At 45.5% G+C, this 20,208-nt stretch overlaps 1 protein-coding gene across 1 annotated transcript in view; it reads right to left on the bottom strand.

Annotated features, from left to right (window-relative positions):
• The window catches only part of LOC115080312, a 139,332-nt gene that overhangs the window by 32,238 nt on the left and 86,886 nt on the right, over nucleotides 1-20,208 (bottom strand). Inside the window, exons 12-13 of the mRNA XM_029584463.1 lie at nucleotides 16,562-16,786; nucleotides 8,532-8,637 (exon numbers count right to left, since the gene is read on the bottom strand). Of these exons, the coding sequence (XP_029440323.1) occupies nucleotides 8,532-8,637; nucleotides 16,562-16,786 (331 nt within the window). The remainder of the gene's footprint in view (nucleotides 1-8,531; nucleotides 8,638-16,561; nucleotides 16,787-20,208) is intronic.

Below are 20,208 nucleotides of genomic sequence, written 5' to 3'. Positions count from 1 at the left end.
GCTGGGCAACAGGGCCTAAGAAAGGAGGAGGAGAAAATAAAAAAAAAAGTTGGAAGCCCGTCAGCTGATAAGAACTCGTGGAAGCTGACAGTCAGTCAGCACAGAACCACAAATATGTAATCCTGGATCCAGTCCAAACTATGTTTACAAACCTTGAAAATAAGCCAAGAACATAAAAGATATGCCACACTGGGTCAATCCAAGGATCCATCAAGCCCAGGATCCTGTGGCCAACCAAGTCACAAGTACCAGGCAAGTACCCAAACATTAAATGAATGTATCCCAAGCTAATAAGCTTTATTAATAGCAGTTTATGGGCTTCTGCTCTAGGAACTTATCCAAACCTTTTTGAAACCCGTTATATGATTACCGTAATCACATCCTCTGGCAATGAATTCCAGAGCTTAATCAAGAATTGAGTGAAAAAGAGTTTTCTCTAATTTGTTTTAAATGAGCTACTTGCTAACTTCATGGAGTGCACCCTAGTCCTTCTATTATCCGAAAGATTAAATAACTGATTCACGTTTACCCGTTCAAGTCCTTTCATGATTTTGTAGACGTCTATCACATCCTCCCCTCTGCTGTCTCTTCTCCAAGCTGAACAGCACTAAGCTCTTTAGCTTTTCCTCATAGGGGAGTCATTCCATCTCCTTTAATCATTTTTGTCGCCCTTCTCTGTACTTTCAGTAATGCAAGCATCAGGGTAACTTGCTCGATAGGACGGTTACTACCCTCAAACGTTAAGCCTTATACTTCACTTTGATACAGCTCCAACACTGCTCTCTGCATCAATGGCGGGGGTGGAAGGAAATTAGAATAAAAAAGCTACCAATAAGGGCCCTGAACTCAGCGGAGTAACAGATACGTATGAGAAAATAAGTGTGAAACCTTGCTGGGCAGACTGGATGGGCCTATTGGTCTTCTTCTGCCGTCATTTCTATGTTTCTATATCTTTTTTGCACGGCATCCAGAACGGCACTAAGTATTCAAGGTGTATTCTCAGCATGGAGCGATAAAAAGCATTATGACATACACCATTCCATTCCTAATAATTCCTAACATTGCTTTTTGGACTGCCACAGCACACTGAGCAGACGATTTTAATGTATTATCCACTATGACTGCTAGATCTTTTTCCTGGATGGAGCTCCTAAAATAGAACCTAACATCATTGTAGCTACAGCAAGGGTTATTTCTCTCTATATGCATCACCTTAAACTTATCCATATTAAATTTCATCTGCCAAATGGATGCTCAATCTTTGTCTCACAAGGTCCTCCTGTTGATCACAATCTACTTGTGATTTAAAGTGCTCTGAATAATTGTGCCATCTGCAAATTTGATTACCTTACTCATCATATTCCTTTCCAGATCATTTATAAATACATTAAAAAGCACCAGTCCAAGAACAGATCTGAGGCACTCCACTGTTTACACCTTTTTCCACTGTGAAAAATGACCATTTAATCCTGCTCTGTTTGTCTTTTAACCAGTTTGAAATGCACGAAAGGACAACGCCTATCACATGACTTCTTTGGTTTTCTTAAAAGACTCATGAGGAACTTTGTCAAATGCCTCCTGAAACCCCAAATCTACAGATTCACCATACACTAAAAAAAGACTGAATAGATCAGCTAGGATTACATGAAAATAGAATACTTGCCTTCCTAAAAGGGTAAAGAAGTTTCAGGCATTTCACCTGCTACCAACTTGCAAGAAGAGTTTGTCAGACTCCAAAGAGACTCATGACAGAGGAAGGAAGGAAGGAAGCAAGCGAGACTGTTGCTGCCTACCAAAGTGGAAATTTACATCATGTGCAAAAAAAAAAAAAAAAAATTTTTTTTTACAATTTCCTCAAACTGCACAATACCAGTCTGCCCCAGCTTGCACCATTAACGCCATCAAGGCGACAGCTACAACTGTGCAAAACGTCCACGGATCCAAAGACTGCTGCTGCTACCCAGTGCAAACAAATGCAGGCGTTTTTGTGTTTAAGGCCCAAAATTTCCAGGGTTTTCAAAATAAGAATACAGAAAAGGGCTTTTCCTTAAAATATCCCAGAAGAGATGCACAGGTGCCTATTCTAATCCGAAGCAAAACGTCCAGAGCTGTCACTGAAGTGCTCCTAATGCTGTTCCAATATCCCACCACTGACCAATGTTTCAGCCCTGCCTGCATAAGGAGAAAAGGCCATCCACTAACACCGAACATTATAAAAAAGATCGATTACAGGACTGGTTAAATCCCGACTTTCCCCTGCATTCATAGTTAACCTGCACAGGATTGTCAAGTCTCCAGATTGGTAGGCAGCAGTTCACCCCAGGCCGCCAGCTCGATAGACCGGATGGGGCAGATTGATAGACACACACACGCGCTCCTCCAGTGGCTTACATGCGCAATCAGTAAGGGCCTGCACAACCCTAACCGACCGCCCGCCCCTCAGATACTATTGTGGGCGGAGTTACCCTCCCTTCCTGGGGGGACCAGCTGCTTTCCTATTGGCTGCCGGGGGTCCTCGCCCCCGCCTGACGCCTAGCCTCTCTCACAGACGATTGGTAGGAGGGTGTGAGTATCTCATCAGCGGGAAAAGAAAAAAAAAAGTCAAATGTTAAAGCTGCGAAGAAAGCGTTCCTGCCGCGTTCCCAATTCTAACCTCTCTCGACTTACAAACATTCCCCAGAATCAGCAAATCGGCATCACCGAGCTGGACTGCCCGCCTGCACTGGACGTCCGTGTAAGGAAAAATACAAAACAATCCCTAGTCGCACTTGAGATCCCAACCACCGATCGGGCTGCCCCTCTCGTGGGTAGATCACCGCAATCGATCTGGCAACTCGCCTTAGCTCTCGGCCCCATATCCTTAAGAACACAAGAAGTTGCCATCGCGGGTCAGATGCAGGATCCATTGTACCCAGCATCCGTTTCCAACAGTGGCTAATCCAAAGGTCAAGTACCTTTCACGTACCCAAACAGTAAATACAGCCCATGCTACTAATGCCAGTAATAGCAATGGCTATTCCTTACGTTAACTTGATTAGTGGCAGTTTATGGACTTTTTAAATTAACTTCCCTAACCGCTTTAAAAATAAACAGTGTGCAGTAGGGTCCCCCTTGCAGTCTGCAAGAAAGGCCTGATGGTGGCCCACCCCAGCTGATCGCCTACGGATGATTTAAAGAAGACCTTTTGATCAGCAGCACTATTTCAAACAGCATGCCGAAATTAAGATATTTGTAAACATTGCGATAGAAAAGTAAAGCACAGCTAGGTGGAGAGCTTGAGCGTTCTGTGAGACAAGACATATAAACCTCCTCCTCCATCCTACTTCCACACTGGTTTCAAGAGCCACCTCTCCCCTGCAGAAAATAGTGCTCAAGTAAGGACACACAACTTGGATTTCAAAAGCAGATTTTACACACTTTTTTTTTAACTATTCTAGACACAGATCAAATATGTCCTGAAGCTCCACTCAAAGGAGCAAACATTTATTTGTCAATATAGCACACAGCCATCGGAATGTTTCAGACTTGCTCTTTGTGCGGCTGAGTGAACAGGGGGACAAATCAGTCACATCAATGCATGATAACAGCGCTGATGTAAACACCACAACCCAAGCTATATCAGCTACAATAACCAGGTCCATTTAGGGATCTGGTGACACTGCAGCAAATCGGAGATGGGACGCGCAAAACAGAGATACACCATCACGCACAGTAATAGATTTCAATTTATTTTCCAATACATTCATTCAGGTCTTTTACACATATTATAGAAAAAGAGATACAAGATTAAAATGTCAAAATACAAAACAAGTGCAAATTCCTTACGCTTTAAAACAGCACAGGCATTAAAGGCTAAAGATGCTAGATGGCCAGATTAGGTTTAGATCCATAGTTTGAGCTACCTTTGCTTGAATAAAGCCCTTCTCGCTGCTGCTGAAGAGAGCCATTTTGAGCTACAAACTACAGCAAGCAGTGATGTCACTTCCTACTTCCCTTTCCTCTAGCATAAAATGGCTGCTCCCAGCAGCAGTGCCTACAAATCTCCATTTTCTTCCTTGAATAAAGCCTCCTACCTGCTGCTGGAGGCAGCCATTTTGTGCTAAAATCTAACACAGTCAGGGCTGGCGCTTCCCTCTTCTCTAACATAAAATGGCCGCTCCCAGCAGCCGAGCCTAAAATTATCCACCATTTTATTCTTTGAATAAAGCTTTCCTGCTGCTGGAGGCAGCCATTTTGTGCTAAAATTTAATGCAGTCAGGGATGTCGCTTCCCCTTTCTCTACCACAAAATGGCCGCTCCCAGGAGCAGTGCGTTCAACTTTCCACCATTTTATTCCTTGAATAAAGCCTACCTGCTGCTGCAGGCAACCATTTTGTGCTACAATCTACAGCAAACAGGGCTGGCACTTCCCTCTTCTCTAGCATAAAATGGCCGCTCTCAGCAGCAGTCCGTTCAACTTTCCACCATTTTATTCCTTGAATAAAGCCTCCTACCTGCTGCTGCAGGCAACCATTTTGTGCTACAACCTATAGCACTCAGGGCTGGCGCTTCCCTCTTCTCTAGCATAAAATGGCCGCTCCCAGCAGCCGAGCCTAAAATTATCCACCATTTTTTTCTTTGAATAAAGCTTTCCTGCTGCTGGAGGCAGCCATTTTGTGCTAAAATCTAACGCAGTCAGGGCTGTCGCTTCCCCTTTCTCTACCACAAAATGGCCGCTCCCAGCAGCAGTCCGTTCAACTTTCCACCATTTTATTCCTTGAATAAAGCCTACCTGCTGCTGCAGGCAACCATTTTGTGCTACAATCTACAGCAAACAGGGCTGGCGCTTCCCTCTTCTCTAGCATAAAATGGCCGCTCCCAGCAGCAGTCCGTTCAACTTTCCACCATTTTATTCCTTGAATAAAGCCTCCTACCTGCTGCTGCAGGCAACCATTTTGTGCTACAACCTATAGCACTCAGGGCTGGCGCTTCCCTCTTCTCTAGCATAAAATGGCCGCTCCCAGCAGCCGAGCCTAAAATTATCCACCATTTTTTTCCTTGAATAAAGCCTCCTTCCTGCTGCTGAAGGCAGCCATTTTGTGCTACAATCTACAGCTGTCAGAGCTGTAGCCTCCCCTTTCTCTACAACAAAATGGCTGCGCCCAGCAGCAGCGCGTTCAACTTTCCACCATTTTATTACTTATTTATTTATTTATTTAATGTCTTTTTTATACCGATAACCGTTCACACATCGTATCGGTTTACAGTTAAACAGGAACCATTGGGCAGAACCCTTACATATAACATTGCAAACAGGTTAACTTTTGGGCAGGGCCCTTACATAAAATTGAGAACAGCAAAATCACTATATAAAACCTCCTTCCTGCTGCTGAAGGCAGCCATTTTGTGCTACCAACTACAACAGTCAGTGATGCCCTTCCCGCTTCCCTTTTCTCTTGCATAAAATGGCCGCTCCAGCAGCAGAGCCCAGCATGCTCCACCATTTTATTTCTTGAATAAAGCCTCCTACCTGCTGCTGCAGGCAGCCATTTTGTGCTACAATTTACAGCAGTGAGGGCTGGCGCTTCCCTCTTCTCTAGCATAAAATGGCTGCTCCCAGCAGCCGAGCCTAAAATTATCCACCATTTTTTTCCTTGAATAAAGCCTCCTTCCTGCTGCTGAAGGCAGCCATTTTGTGCTACAATCTACAGCTGTCAGAGCTGTAGCCTCTCTTTTCTCTAGCATAAAATGGCTGCTCCCAGCAGCCAAGCCTACAATTCTCCACAATTTTGTTCCTTGAATAAAGCCTCCTTCCTGCTGCTGAAGGCAGCCATTTTGTGCTACAATCTACAGCTGTCAGAGCTGTAGCCTCCCTTTCCTCTAGCATAAAATGGCCGCTCCCAGCAGCCCCTAGAACTTGTACGATTTTAGGCTCTAAAGGATATTGTAAATCAGTACTAGTATTAAACCTTGTGGCATTTTCCTCCTACCTTGTCCGTTCTAAACGGCAGGGATTCCAAGTCTCAGCACACGCTATTATTATTAAGTTGTATTAAGACCTGCCATAGATGGTTGTATTTCCAGTTCTCATCTCTTTTCCTCATGCATTTTATTTTTAAACACTTGTCTTGTGCCCTGAGTAATGAGCCCCGAACTATCTTAACTGTCTAGTTTCTCTTCTTGCCCTTTTTAGATAAACAAAGGGAAGGTATGTCTCTATCCTGTCCTAACAGCACAGGGAAACATTGAAACCAATTTTAAAAGTCCAAACCGCATTCTCACAACTTGCAAAAGCCATTAGACAAAAAGGAATTAGAAAAAAATACAAAAAGAAAATTTTATACACAAAAGTAAAAAAAAAAAAATAATAATAATCTGCAAACGGGATAAACACCTGACAGGGGCAAAACAAACCTGCTTTTTCTGGTTGAAAGGATTTTACAAAGAAAAACAGCTTGAAATTCTCCATTTCTGTACCTGCTGATTCTAATGTGGTTTCTTCCTCTTATTTCATTAAAACAGTAACTTCTCCACCTCCCCCACTACCTTACAAATGGAGAAACAAAGGGGTGTTGTGCTAAAGGCACTATCAGAAAAAGTGGGTTAAAGAGTCAGAGCAAATAATTACCATCCTTCCCAAGACCCTCATTCTAATCAACTCCTCCAGACTCATTGTGTGTGACCTTCAGCAGACACTTAACCTCTCCCCTCCTGATCTTGAACCATGTTTGCAAGCTAAGAACATGCCATACTGGGTCAGACCAAGGGTCCATCAAGCCCAGCATCCTGTTTCCAATCCAACATCCAGTGGCCAATCCAGGCTACAAGTACCTGGGAAGTACCCAAAAACTAAGTATATCCCGTGCTACTGATGCTAGTAATAGCAGTGGCTATTTTCTAAGTCAACATGTTTAATAGCAGGAAATGGACTTCTCCTCCAAAAACTTATCCAAACCTTTTTTAAACACAGCTACACTAACTGTACTAACCACATCCCCTGGCAACAAATTCCAGAGTTTAATTGTGCACTGAGTGAAAAAGAACTTTCTCCGATTACTTTTAAATGTGCTACATGCTAAGTAGTTGCAAGGGGAATTTACGCAGTGGCCGAAAGGTGAGGCCCGCCAAAAATCAACAGCAGGTTACGGTCCCAAAGTGACACTGGCAGACACAAAGAAAGACCTAGATGTTCGCCTCTCATCCAGTTATTTCTCCATTTTTCAAGAGAGGACAAAAGTCTACCATTAATATGACCTCCATAACATGCCATCGCTGCAAGGTTTTTAGGACCAGACCCTTAATTAATCCTTCCCACAGAAACTCCAGAATTAGGGTATTGCAACTTGAGAGAGTGACAATCTCTCACCCATGTGAGTAATTAAGAACCATGCACACTAGTTAGTGTTAAACTGATGGCAGACGGAGAGAAACGCGAGAGCTGTCACTGGTTCAGAAGGAGTCTCCGTAAAGTGCTCTTGCTCCTCGCTGAAGGTCAGGAGGCCGGAAATCGCCATCCAAGCCTTGAGCACGTGAAACGTGATCTTTCAGTAACGCAGGAGACCCATGTTCTCCAGTGTGGAGAAATTTTATTCATGAGTCGACACAGGGAGCTCACTTAACCTCAGCTACGATAGGGAACAGAGGAGCGAAGGTCCTGGCATATAGCAAGTACTAAAATGAAAATAAAGAGACGATAATCTGGGACTATTCATCTTATTCAAGGGAATCCTAGCTGGTATAGCAGTTACAACCAGCTCAGTTTATGGTCATCGGCATAATAAACCTAACCATAATCTTGCAAAGTAGTGCTTTAGCTTCCTATGCCTTCGTTCAACATTGCAGGGCATGCAAGGATTCCCGGTATAAAACGTTTCTTCTAGCTTTTAGCCCCCAAACTTCTATTTTCAGCAAAAGACCAGAGATTCCCTGGGTTTAAACGTCTACATAGATGAAGTTGCACAGAGAATAAGGAGTGAAGGCATAAGCAATGATCTTTTTTGATAACTCCGATGAATGTTTTTAAAAAGAAATGTCAGGATCCCCTTGAAATATTGTCCTTGGTGAACGTATCAGGTATTTTTTTTTCTTGTTTCGGAGGCAAATCCTTTCTTCTATTATGGAAAACAAGTTCCTACTGGATAAACTGGAAGGAGCAGCATGGGTACCCACGGTCCTTTGTTTGGAAAGAGAAAGTCCAAATTCTAAATAGGAACTTGAAAGAAAGCAGGAGGAAAGAGAGAAACTTAACTGAGCCTGAAGGAACACACACTCTGTTCATTTTGGATGCAATTCTAGATTTGCTGAAGATAGACGGAATCTCTCAATCACATTCACACTTTCTATGCCAGAGGCTGCTCCCTGTGAGCATTAACTGACCTGAGAAGGAAATGGACGATTCTCACCCTTGGTTCAGGACGGTGTTTCTCATGTGATAGGAAACCTTGGTGTACTGATTCATCTTTATAAGCAGGGAAGTTCTGAGGTTGAACAGACCATTTCGCTGTTTTGTTTCTGTTTTGGATAACATTGTCAGACTCTGCCCATCTTCTCACCTCCAGCTCACGTCTGGCTCCGGATACCATCCTGTAGCCTCGCACACAACCCTTATTCCTCTGTCCTGATGGTCATTCACAGAGATGGACAGAGTAGTACCCACACCTGAAGGAAAATAAAACAAATCTGTCAGAGTGGTAGCTTTTAGTTTTCTCAGAGTGATAAGAACGTCGATCTTTATATCAGATTCTAGAAAAATGCTCTTCATATAATGACAGAATTTGAAAATTCAAAAACATCCTGGACTATAAGCGTGCAGTCCCTTCCCTAGACAGGTTGGAGAGTTGCACAAAATTTCTACAGGAATGCGTGTATGTGTTTCTATTTCTCCTTCCCTCAACCCCACTCAGTTATACGGCCATTCTCCTTTCCACCACTTCCACAGTTCACCCACATCAAGTTGTCATCATCTCCTTCAGATCCTCCCATTAAGCCTACCTTGGCCTCTTCTACACTCAAATTCTACATTTAGGCCCTCAGGTCCCCCAGTCAATTTCCTTCTAATCACAGGAATGGAAAGGCAGCAAACCACCCTCCCTTCCCTCCCGCAGCCTCAGGAAGCCCCCTCAATCTATGAATCAGCAGCCCCCAGCCTCCCTTCCATGTAAATGTGTTGGTGTTTGTCGTGAGTGCGCATTTGGCTGTCTTCCTACTTATGTCTGGGTGTGTTTGGGATCACCCGAAGAATCATCCTCCCAGAGTTCCTACCTTACGAATCCGCCCTCCCCACCCACGGGCTGATACAGTAAAACTCGAAGGAAAGCGTCCCTGGCGCCTTTTTGACAGGAGCGGCGGCTGTCAGCGGGTTTGACAGCAGACGCTCAATTTTGCCGTCGTAGGTTCTCAAGCCGGCTGAAAGCCACAGGTTCGGAATCCAGACGCCGGCAAAATTGAGCGTCCTATTTTCAACCCTCAGGCCTATTTCAATTTTTTTTTTCTACTTTTTTTTTTTTTTTTTAAACTTTCAGTACCTCCGACTTAATATCGCCAAGATATTAAGTCGGAGGGTGCACAGAAAAGCAGTTTTTACTGCTTTTCTGTGCACTTTCCCGGTGCCGGCAGAAATTAGCGCCTACCTTTGAAGGGTAGGCGCTAATTTCTTAAAGTAAAATGTGCGGCTTGGCTGCACATTTTACTTACTGAATCGCGTGGGAATACCTAATAGGGCCATCAACATTTGCATGTTGCGGGCGTTATTAGGTTCAGAGGGTTGGACGTGCGTTTTCGCCAGAGCGCACTGTACTGTATCAGCCTGCCAGAGAGCTCCTTCTGAAGAACTGCACACCGTTCTTGCCCCCTTCCCTGCCTTGTAACTCTGGAAGGAGAGGGCTTCAGGTTATTCTATATGGGGTAGGGACTGGGGGCACCACCACCTCATGCCAACTCACCCCACTTTTTCAGCTGGAGTAACAAGCACAAATTTGCAAAACTGTGCTTTGCTTTTGCATCCAACTCTGAAAAGGAAAGTGCACACAGATTTTCCCTCTTTGAAAATTGCCCATGGGGGGGGGGGGGGGGGGGGGAGTAGGAGTACCCACAGGGATTGCACCAGCTTTTTCTGCAGACACTTGAGTGGGAAAAAAATGATGCAAAAGCTAGATACGTTTTTTCCCTCCCTGCTCAAGTTCAGCCTCGGTTCAATGCAGGGAGATGAACCCATACTGTGGCACACTCGCATACTTTTAACCACACACGGGTTGACCAATTTTAAAAAATCTCTCTTACTTGGCTAAAAGGATTTTGAAAACTGCCATTTTTGTAGGATATAGTACATGTTAGGCAGAACTCAAGATTTTGCTAGGCAAGACAGGTTTTCAGGATTTGAAAATGTCGGCTGCATGCAGTTACCGCTCTGGGATTAGAAAGAGCTGCCCCCCAAGAGTTCTTAAAGGGCTCTATGGAACATTTAAATAATTGAAAAGACTGAATTTTGATGAGCGGGATCTGGCCCCTTGAAGATCTGAAATGCAACTGAAGAGGGCAATAAAGGGGCATTTTTCTCAGAACTGGTTAACACAACCACCGACCTCTCCCTCTTCTTCATTATCTGCCGTCCAGGGGAAGTGGGGGAGCTGGAATGTGGTGCACTCTCGCCCACTCAGACTTCTCCATATGCTCATTTCCTCATTTCTCTCCTCTTTACTCACACTAACTTCTCCTTGCTTCTCACTCGCACTCCCTTCCCTCACTTACTTAATCTGCGGCCACCCAGGGCCTGACAACACAAACAGCAGAATGCCCTCCTGTCATCTTTTGATCCTTTCCTTGCATGTACCACATGCCACACCTGCTCCAGCAGTCAGACTCCCTTCATGTTGCCCTTCTTTTCGCCATCTTTTCCAGCCTGCTTTCCGTCTAGAGGTAGGAGGAGCAAACTGCTTGTAGTTGCACAATACCAGTCTGTCCCAGCTGCCACCATTAAAGCCATCAAGGCGACAGCTACAACTGTGCAAAACGTCCACGGATCCAAAGACTGCTGCTGCTACCCAGTGCAAACAAATGCAGGCATTTTTGTGTTTAAGGCCCAAAATAACCAGAGTTTTTTGGGGGGTGGGGAGGGAAGACAACAGAAAAGGGCTTTTCCTTAAAATATCCCAGAAGAGATGCACAGGTGCCTACTCTAATCCGAAGCAAAACGTCCAGAGCTGTCACTGAAGTGCTCCTAATGCTGTTCCAATATCCCACCACTGACCAATGTTTCAGCCCTGCCTGCATAAGGAGAAAAGGCCATCCACTAACACCGAACATTATAAAAAAGATCGATTACAGGACTGGTTAAATCCCGACTTTCCCCTGCATTCATAGTTAACCTGCACAGGATTGTCAAGTCTCCAGATTGGTAGGGAGCAGTTCACCCCAGGCCGCCAGCTCGATAGACCGGATGGGGCAGATTGATAGACACACACACGCGCTCCTCCAGTGGCTTACATGCGCAATCAGTAAGGGCCTCCACAACCCTAACCGACCGCCCGCCCCTCAGATACTATTGTGGGCGGAGTTACCCTCCCTTCCTGGGGGGACCAGCTGCTTTCCTATTGGCTGCCGGGGGTCCTCGCCCCCGCCTGACGCCTAGCCTCTCTCACACACGATTGGTAGGAGGGTGTGAGTATCTCATCAGCGGGAAAAGAAACAAAAAAGTCAAATGTTAAAGCTGCGAAGAAAGCGTTCCTGCCGCGTTTGCAATTCTAACCTCTCTCGACTTCCAAACATTCCCCAGAATCAGCAAATCGGCATCACCGAGCTGGACTGCCCGCCTGCACTGGACGTCCGTGTAAGGAAAAATACAAAACAATCCCTAGTCACTCTTGAGATCCCAACCACCGATCGGGCTGCCCCTCTCGTGGGTAGATCACCGCAATCGATCTGGCAACTCGCCTTAGCTCTCGGCCCCCATATCCTTAAGAACACAAGAAGTTGCAATCGCGGGTCAGATGCAGGATCCATTATACCCAGCATCCGTTTCCAACAGTGGCTAATCCAAAGCTCAAGTACCTTTCACGTACCCAAACAGTAAATACAGCCCATGCTACTAATGCCAGTAATAGCAATGGCTATTCCTTACGTTAACTTGATTAGTGGCAGTTTATGGACTTTTTAAATTAACTTCCCTAACCGCTTTAAAAATAAACAGTGTGCAGTAGGGTCCCCCTTGCAGTCTGCAAGAAAGGCCTGATGGTGGCCCACCCCCGCTGATCGCCTACGGATGATTTAAAGAAGACCTTTTGATCAGCAGCACTATTTCAAACAGCATGCCGAAATTAAGATATTTGTAAACATTGCGATAGAAAAGTAAAGCACAGCTAGGTGGAGAGCTTGAGCGTTCTGTGAGACAAGACATATAAACCTCCTCCTCCATCCTACTTCCACACTGGTTTCAAGAGCCACCTCTCCGCTGCAGAAAATAGTGCTCAAGTAAGGACACACAACTTGGATTTCAAAAGCAGATTTTACATACATTTTTTAACTATTCTAGACCCAGATCAAATATGTCCTGAAGCTCCACTCAAAGGAGCAAACATTTATTTGTTAATATAGCACACAGCCATCGGAATGTTTCAGACTTGCTCTTTGTGCGGCTGAGTGAACAGGGGGACAAATCAGTCACATCAATGCATGATAACAGCGCTGATGTAAACAACACAACCCAAGCTATATCAGCTACAATAACCAGGTCCATTTAGGGATCTGGTGACACTGCAGCAAATCGGAGATGGGACGCGTAAAACAGAGATACACCATCACGCACAGTAATAGATTTCAATTTATTTATTCAGGTCTTTTACACATATTATAGAAAAAGAGATACAAGATTAAAATGTCAAAATACAAAACAAGTGCAAATTCCTTACGCTTTAAAACAGCACAGGCATTAAAGGCTAAAGATGCTAGATGGCCAGATTAGGTTTAGATCCATAGTTGGAGCTACCTTTGCTTGAATAAAGCCTTCTCGCTGCTGCTGAAGAGAGCCATTCTGTGCTACAAACTACAGCAGGCAGTGATGTCACTTCCTACTTCCCTTTCCTCTAGCATAAAATGGCTGCTCCCTGGAACAAATCTCCATTTTATTCCTTGAATAAAGCCTCCTACCTGCTGCTGGAGGCAGCCATTTTGTGTTACAATCTACAGGAGTCAGGGCTGGGCTTCCCTTTTCTCTAGCATAAAATGGCCGCTCCCAGCAGCCGAGCCTAAAATTATCCACCATTTTATTCTTTGAATAAAGCTTTCCTGCTGCTGAAGGCAGCCATGTTGTGGTACAATCTACACCAGTCCATGCTGTCCCTTCCCTTTACTCTAGCAAAAAAAATGACTGCTCCCAGCAGTCGTGCGTACAACCTTCTACCATTTCGTTCCTTGAATAAAGCCTCCTTCCTGCTGCTGAAGGCAGCCATTTTGTGCTACAATCTACGGCTGAAAGGGAAGCGACAGCACTGACATCTAGCATAAAATGGCTACTCCCATCAGCCGAGCCTACCTTTCTCCATTTTATTCCTTGACTAAGGTCTCCTTCCTGCTGTTGAAGGCAGCCATATTGTGCTAGTCTAGGGCTGTCAGTGTTGTCACTTCCTTTTCCTAAGGCATAAAATGGCTGCTCCCAGCAGCCAAGCCTACCTTTCTCCATTTTATTCCTTGAATAAAATCATCTTCCTGCTGCTAGAGGCAGCCATTTTGTAGTACAATCTACGGCTGTCAGTGCTATAGCCTCCCTTTCCACTCGCATGAAATGGCTACTCCCAGCAGCTGAGCCTACCTTTCTCCATTTTATTCCTTGAATAAAACCTCCTTCCTGCGGCTGAAGGCAGCCATGTTGTGGCACAATCTACGGTTGTCAAATGTCGCTTCCCTTTCCTCTAGCATAAAACGGCTGCTCCCGGAGCCTACAATTCTCCACCATTTTATTAATTGAATAAAGCCTCCTTCCTGCTGCTGAAGGCAGCCATGTTGTGGCACAATCTACGGCTGTCAGATTTCGCTTCCCTTTCTTCTAACATAAAATGGCCGCTCCCAGCAGCGGAGCCTAAAATAATCCATTTTATTCTTTGAATAAAGGCTTCCTGCTGCTGCAGGCAGCCATTTTGTGCTACACACGCGGGCTGTCAGTGATGTCACTTCCCTTTCTTCTAACATAAAATGGCTGCTCCCAGCAGCCGAGCCTACCTTTCTCCATTTTATTCCTTGAATAAAGCCTGCTGCTGAAGACAGCCATTTTGTGGTATAATCTTCGGCTGTCAGATGTCGCTTCCCTTTCCTCTAGCATAAAATGCCTGCTCCCAGCAGCAGAGCCCATCTTTCTCCACTTTATTCCTTGACTAACGTCTCCTTCCTGCTGCTGGAGGCAGCCATTTTGTGCTACAATCTACGGCTGTCAGAGCAGTCGCTTCTCTTTCCTCTAGCATAAAATGGCTGCTCCCAGCCACCGAGCCTGACTTTCCCAATTTTATTTCTTGAATAAAGCCTCCTTCCTGCTGCTGAAAGCAGCCATTTTGTGGTACAATCTACGGTTGTCAAATGTCGCTTCCCTTTCCTCTAGCATAAAATGGCTGCTCCCAGCAGCCAAGCCTACCTTTCTCCATTTTATTCCTTGACTAACGTCTCCTTCCTGCTGCTGGAGGCAGCCATTTTATGCTACAATCTACGACTTCCAGAGCTGTCGCTTCTCTTTCCTCTAGCATAAAATGGCTGCTCCCAGCAGCCGAGCCTACCTTTCTCCATTTTATTCCTTCACTAACGTCTCCTTCCAGCTGCCGGAGGCAGCCATTTTGTGGTACAATCTACGGCTGTCAGAGCTGTAGCCTTCCTTTCCTCTAGCATAAAATGGCTGCTCCCAGCAGCCGACCCTACCTTTCTCCATTTTATTCCTTGACTAACGTCTCCTACCAGTGCTGGAGGCAGCCATTTTGTGCTACAATCTACGGCTGTCAGTGCTGTCGCTTCCCTTTCCTCTAGCATAAAATGGCTGCTCCCAGCAGCCGAGCCTAAAATTCTCCATTTTATTAATTGAATAAAGCCTCCTTCCTGCTGCTGGAGGCAGCCATTTTGTGCTACAATCTACGGCTGTCAGAGCTGTAGCCTCCATTTCCTCTAGCTTAAAATGGCTGCTCCCAGCAGCAGACCCTACCTTTCTCCATTTTATTCCTTGACTAACGTCTCCTTCCAGCTGCTGGAGGCAGCCATTTTGTGCTACAATCTACGGCTGTCAGTGCTGTCGCTTCCCTTTCCTCCAGCATAAAATGGCTGCTCCCAGCAGCCGAGCCTACAATTCTCCACTATATTCTTCCTTGCATAGAGCGCCCTTGCTGCGGCTGAAGGCAGCCATTTTGTGCTACAATCTACAGCAGTCCGTGCTGTCGCTTCCCTTTAGCATAAAATGGCTGCTCGCAACAGCAGCCCGTACAATTTTCCATGATTTTAGTCTCTCAAGGATATTGTAAATCAGTACCAGCATTAAACCTTTTGGCATTTTCCTCCTACCTTGTCAGTTCTAAACGGCAGGGATTTCAAGTCTCAGCATACGCTATTATTATTAAGTTGTATTACAACCATCTATGACAGGTCTTATTTCCAGTTCTCATCTCTTTTCCTCATGCATTTTATTTTTAAACACTTGTCTTGTGCCCTGAACTATCTTAACTGTCTGTTTATCTAAAAAGGGCAAGAAGAGAAACTAAAGGGAAGGTATGTCTCTATCCTGTCTTAACAGCACAGGGAAACATTGAAACCAATTTTAAAAGTCGAAACAGTATTCTCACAACTCGCAAAAGCCATTAGACAAAAAGCAATTAGAAACAAATACAAAGAAAATTTTATACACAAAAGTAAAAAATAATAATGATCTGCAAACGGGATAAACACCTGACAGGGGCAATACAAACCTGCTTTTTGCAGGTTGAAAGGATTTTTCAAAGAAAAACAGCTTGAAATTCTCCATTTCTGTACCTGCTGATTCTAATGTGGTTTCTTCCTCTAATGCTTTTATCAGAGCACTAACATCACTAGAGAATGATTACTTTCCTCCTCCCTCTCTACTGGGCATCAACTTTAGAAAGAACACATCCTGAGCTTTTAATGTCATTGTCCCTCTGCAGTAACCTATGACATACAAAGAGACAGCTCGCCAGATTCATGAGTTGAAGAGTACACAACCACACCGGCGTTACCCAGCATTCAGTAACTATTCTCCAGGGGGCAGCACTGTATCCTAAAAACAGAGTACATCCTAGGACACAGGGAACAGAATATGGAACCATCCTAGAGCTTCAGGTCTGTCCCCACAGCACCCACACAAAAGAAAGGATAGATCTTCTCTGTGAAGGAGTCATTGAAAGTGAAGAGAGTCTCCATGCTGTCTGCATTGTAGAAGGAGACTCTTCCTTGCTCATAGTTTAGGAACACTCCCACGGTGTTGGGAGTCTCACTCAAAGCTAGAGGGGTGTCTGGGGACATGAAGGCCCAGTATTCATCACGATACGGACCCAGGAGTCCAATAGCCCAGATCCCCACAGACGGCTTGATTTTAAACACTCCTTTCCACCTCCCAGATTCCCTGGCAGCCCCCCCAGTCCAGTATACACCGCCTCCACCTCCCAGTAGCACACCCCAAAGGAGAACCTCTGGCGTGCCAAAGCACAGGGTTTGCCATTAAAACGCTCAGGGCTATCAGAAAAGAAGAGAGCATCTTCCATGTATTTTATGATTTTCTTGTCTCGAGACAGGATCAGCTGAACATGTGCTGTCAGGGGATCCACTGTTAAAGGCACTACAGAGAAAGAGGAGAAAGAGGAAAGGTTTAGGAAGAGGACTGCTCATGCTGCTAAAGAGTCAATAGGGTCTCAATCAGGATACATGATCAGATTGTTCCTCTCAAGAGCTCAACGTGTTGGAGGAAGCATTCTTCCGACTACTGTACCAACTGCCCCTTCCCCACCATTACGGAAAATCTTTCCTTAAATAAAATGCTGTCAGTGTGCCTTGGAAGAGAAACCTTTAAAATGATAGAGGCCCACCGAGACATAGTCTATACCAGTAATGCCCCTGCAAACACAAGCTGCTTGTTGATAACCAGAAAAAACAGCAAGCCTGCTCCCACTGGGAATTTCAAGACCCACCCAGGCAGCTATCTTGGAATGGGCCTGGAGGCCTAACAGAAGACAATTTCAGTGTGAGGGATTTCTCTCAAGAATGGAGGATAGGGCCTATTCAGCCAGCACAGAGGACTTCGTCTCGAGGACTGTAATTACTCGCCTTTTTCTGCCCATCTCCTTTAACCTTAGTAGCATTTTATCCAGTCCTTGGAAGTGACCATCCATCCGCACTTGGCCTTGTTTTCATTCTGAGGAGATGCAGGCTCTGGATGCTGGAATGTCACATAATTGCTCCTGTGGAAGAGGGAGGATGACAATTAATCTATCAATAAAACACAGACGCCCTGGATCTACATTCTGGAATTTTTCAGTTAAAGGGAATTTCAGCTCATCTGAGAGGAATTTTAATTTCAACGGGTCAGACTGCATCAGAACCAGATCTTCGAAAATCTGTGCTGCTCAACATGGAGCATCAGACTGGAGAACAAGACGGAGGAAAATCAGAATAGGTCCACACCATTGCCACTTGTGATATTAAATAGGGTCAGCAGCTCTCCAGGCCTTCAAGGGCAGGCTGAGCCTGCTTTTGTATTACGATGGCATGTATGGACTCATACATCTCATTTCTCTGAGAATAAGCACAAATCTTCAAGGCCCAGCATGCAATGCGGCAAAAACAGGTCTGGCTCAGCGTAATTCTGATGACCAGGAGTCATCTAATCATAAACTACAGAGCCTAAAGGCAAAAATCCCATCCTTCAAGTTTCAGTGGGCTCAGGTTGTTTATAAGATGTTCATTTCTAGGTCGATGCCACTTTGTGGCTGACTAAAGTATTTCACTGTTTCTACTTCCTTTTGTCTGTTTTTCTACATACAAAACCTGGTGTCTGATGTATCTGACCCTGCATCTGAAGATGAGTGTTTCTACAGTGCAGTGGGCTCAGGAGCTGTAAGCAGAAGGCAAGGTTTGTAGCAATATTAACTAGTTTAGGACTACACGCGGTCCACCTTTGAAAACTGAAGCATGAGTGCGCTCCAGCATCATGGCAACCGCTAACAGTATTCCGTCCCTCCCCCCACCAAGGCACCAAGAGTAGGGATGCAAAGCAGCAACTTGGAAAATTTCAGGGCACAATTTAAAAGGCTACTCTCTAGGCACGGGCTTAAATGAGAAGTCAGCCGAAGTGGGGGCAGCTACAGCGAGGGTGATGAGGACTGAATGCGCCATTTGCGCGTAAGCACAATTTGAGCCTTACAGAGGAGCAGAGAAAGGATACAAAAGCCATCCTTGATGCATTAGAAGCCTATTTCAAGCCTGATATATATATATTTTATATATATATATATATATGAAAGATTCATGTTTGGCTGCTGGAAACAAGAGGAGGGGGGAAATCCATTGATAACTTTAGCACAAATTTGAGAAAAAGCAGCGACATGGGAGCATGACTCACTGAATAATCAGGTTCCTTCATTTTTGGGTTCAGCAGATTTTCACCCATAAATTCCTGGATTTTTCCAAAGGTGAGCATCAGTTTAAACTGATGTCCACTCCAATTTTCTGTCAACTGAAGAGTGCGCCTCAGCACTTTCCGTCACTGCAGATAGAACAGCGTGCTGCATTTCAGCTCCTGCTTCCGCCAGAAAGTTATGGTGTTTCAAATCCTGCACCCCCAAGGAACCAAAATCAGGTACCTCTATGCCCTAGCCAAAGCGCCGGTTCTTCTGTCCAGTACCACCAATGCAACGTGACATTTGAAGATGGAAGGCATCCATCACTTCCAATGCTTTCTCCAGGGTGAGCCCTGGGTGTTGCCAAACCCAAATCCGCAAGGGTTGGTCCAGCATGTCCAGGAACTGCTCTAAGAGGACATGGTTGGCTACTTTGAAGCTTTTCACCTTTGGCTGTAGTCACTTCCATCCAATTACCACCACCTTGGACCCTTGAGCCGAGAAATGTCCTACCTGAGATAAGATTTCCGAAGCTCTCGTCATCGGGCAGCGGATCTCAGTTCCAGACCGGGTTAGAGGTCACCAGCAGACAGGCGGATCCAGATAACAGTCCAGGGTTGAGGCAGGCGGCTAGCGTCGGAATCCAGTAAGCAATCCAAGGGTCGAGACAGGCAGCAAACAGACGAATCCAGGAAACAGTCCGTTCTCGACACAAGCGGCGAACAGCAGAATCCAGTAAGCAATCCAAGGGTCGAGACAGGCAGCAAACAGACGAATCCAGGAAACAATCCATGGTCGAGACAGGCGGCGAAAGGCAGAATCTGGCAAATAATACAAGGGTCGAGGCCAAGAGACAGTCCAGGAGGAGAGGAGCAGGACAGGAACCAGGGACTAGGAGCAAACAACGCAGCCAGCAGCTTCAGGACACCTGTTGCAGAGGCAAGGCTGGAGAGCAAGAACAGAGTTCAAATACTCCCTGCTGGATGACGTCAGCGAGGAACCGCGGGAACTTTTCCCACCACGGTTCCGTTAAGGCCCAACGTGGGGCACGCGCTTTTGCTGCAGTCGGCCTTGGAGGACTGGCGGCGTTCCTGACGCCCGGAGGCATCGTGGCGGCATCTTCCTGCCACCGCGAAAGAGGCCGGCCGCGCGTAACACCGGTGTACTTTAGGTGATGAAAAAGGCTCCATGGCCTTTCCCTCGGCTGTAGGATGCTATGCGGGAATGAATGCAGACATGTTTCCGTAGTGTACCCTGCCCTTGCCAGGATGGCGGTTTTAACTTCCGAATAACTGGCTCTTCCAGCAGGGTTGGCACCCTGAAAAGTTGCTTGGCTTCTGCCTGTAAGCAGATTCGCCAAGTAGGTGGTGCAGGTGGTCTTCCCGTCTTTTATTTTAAATACTGGAGGCAATGGGGTTGTCCGGGTTGTGTTGACTTACACTGCTGGGGTTAGCTGGTTAAACTGTTATACAGAAACCTGAACCTCTCTCTGAGTTGCTGCTTCCCTTCAGTGAAGGTCTACACTAATCGCTCCATGTCTCAACACCACAGAGGCTTCTCTTACAGCAGTTCCTTGCCTTATTCAAAACAAAATCCTAGCTGACTAATTTCCCTCTATTCAGACACAGCTATTCTCTCCTTGGCC

This window comes from Rhinatrema bivittatum, chromosome 19 (assembly GCF_901001135.1).
Source record: "Rhinatrema bivittatum chromosome 19, aRhiBiv1.1, whole genome shotgun sequence".
In the NCBI taxonomy this organism is placed as follows: domain Eukaryota; kingdom Metazoa; phylum Chordata; class Amphibia; order Gymnophiona; family Rhinatrematidae; genus Rhinatrema; species Rhinatrema bivittatum.
Note: the sequence above shows the minus strand (reverse complement) of the source record. Positions and strands in the feature narration are given on the sequence as shown.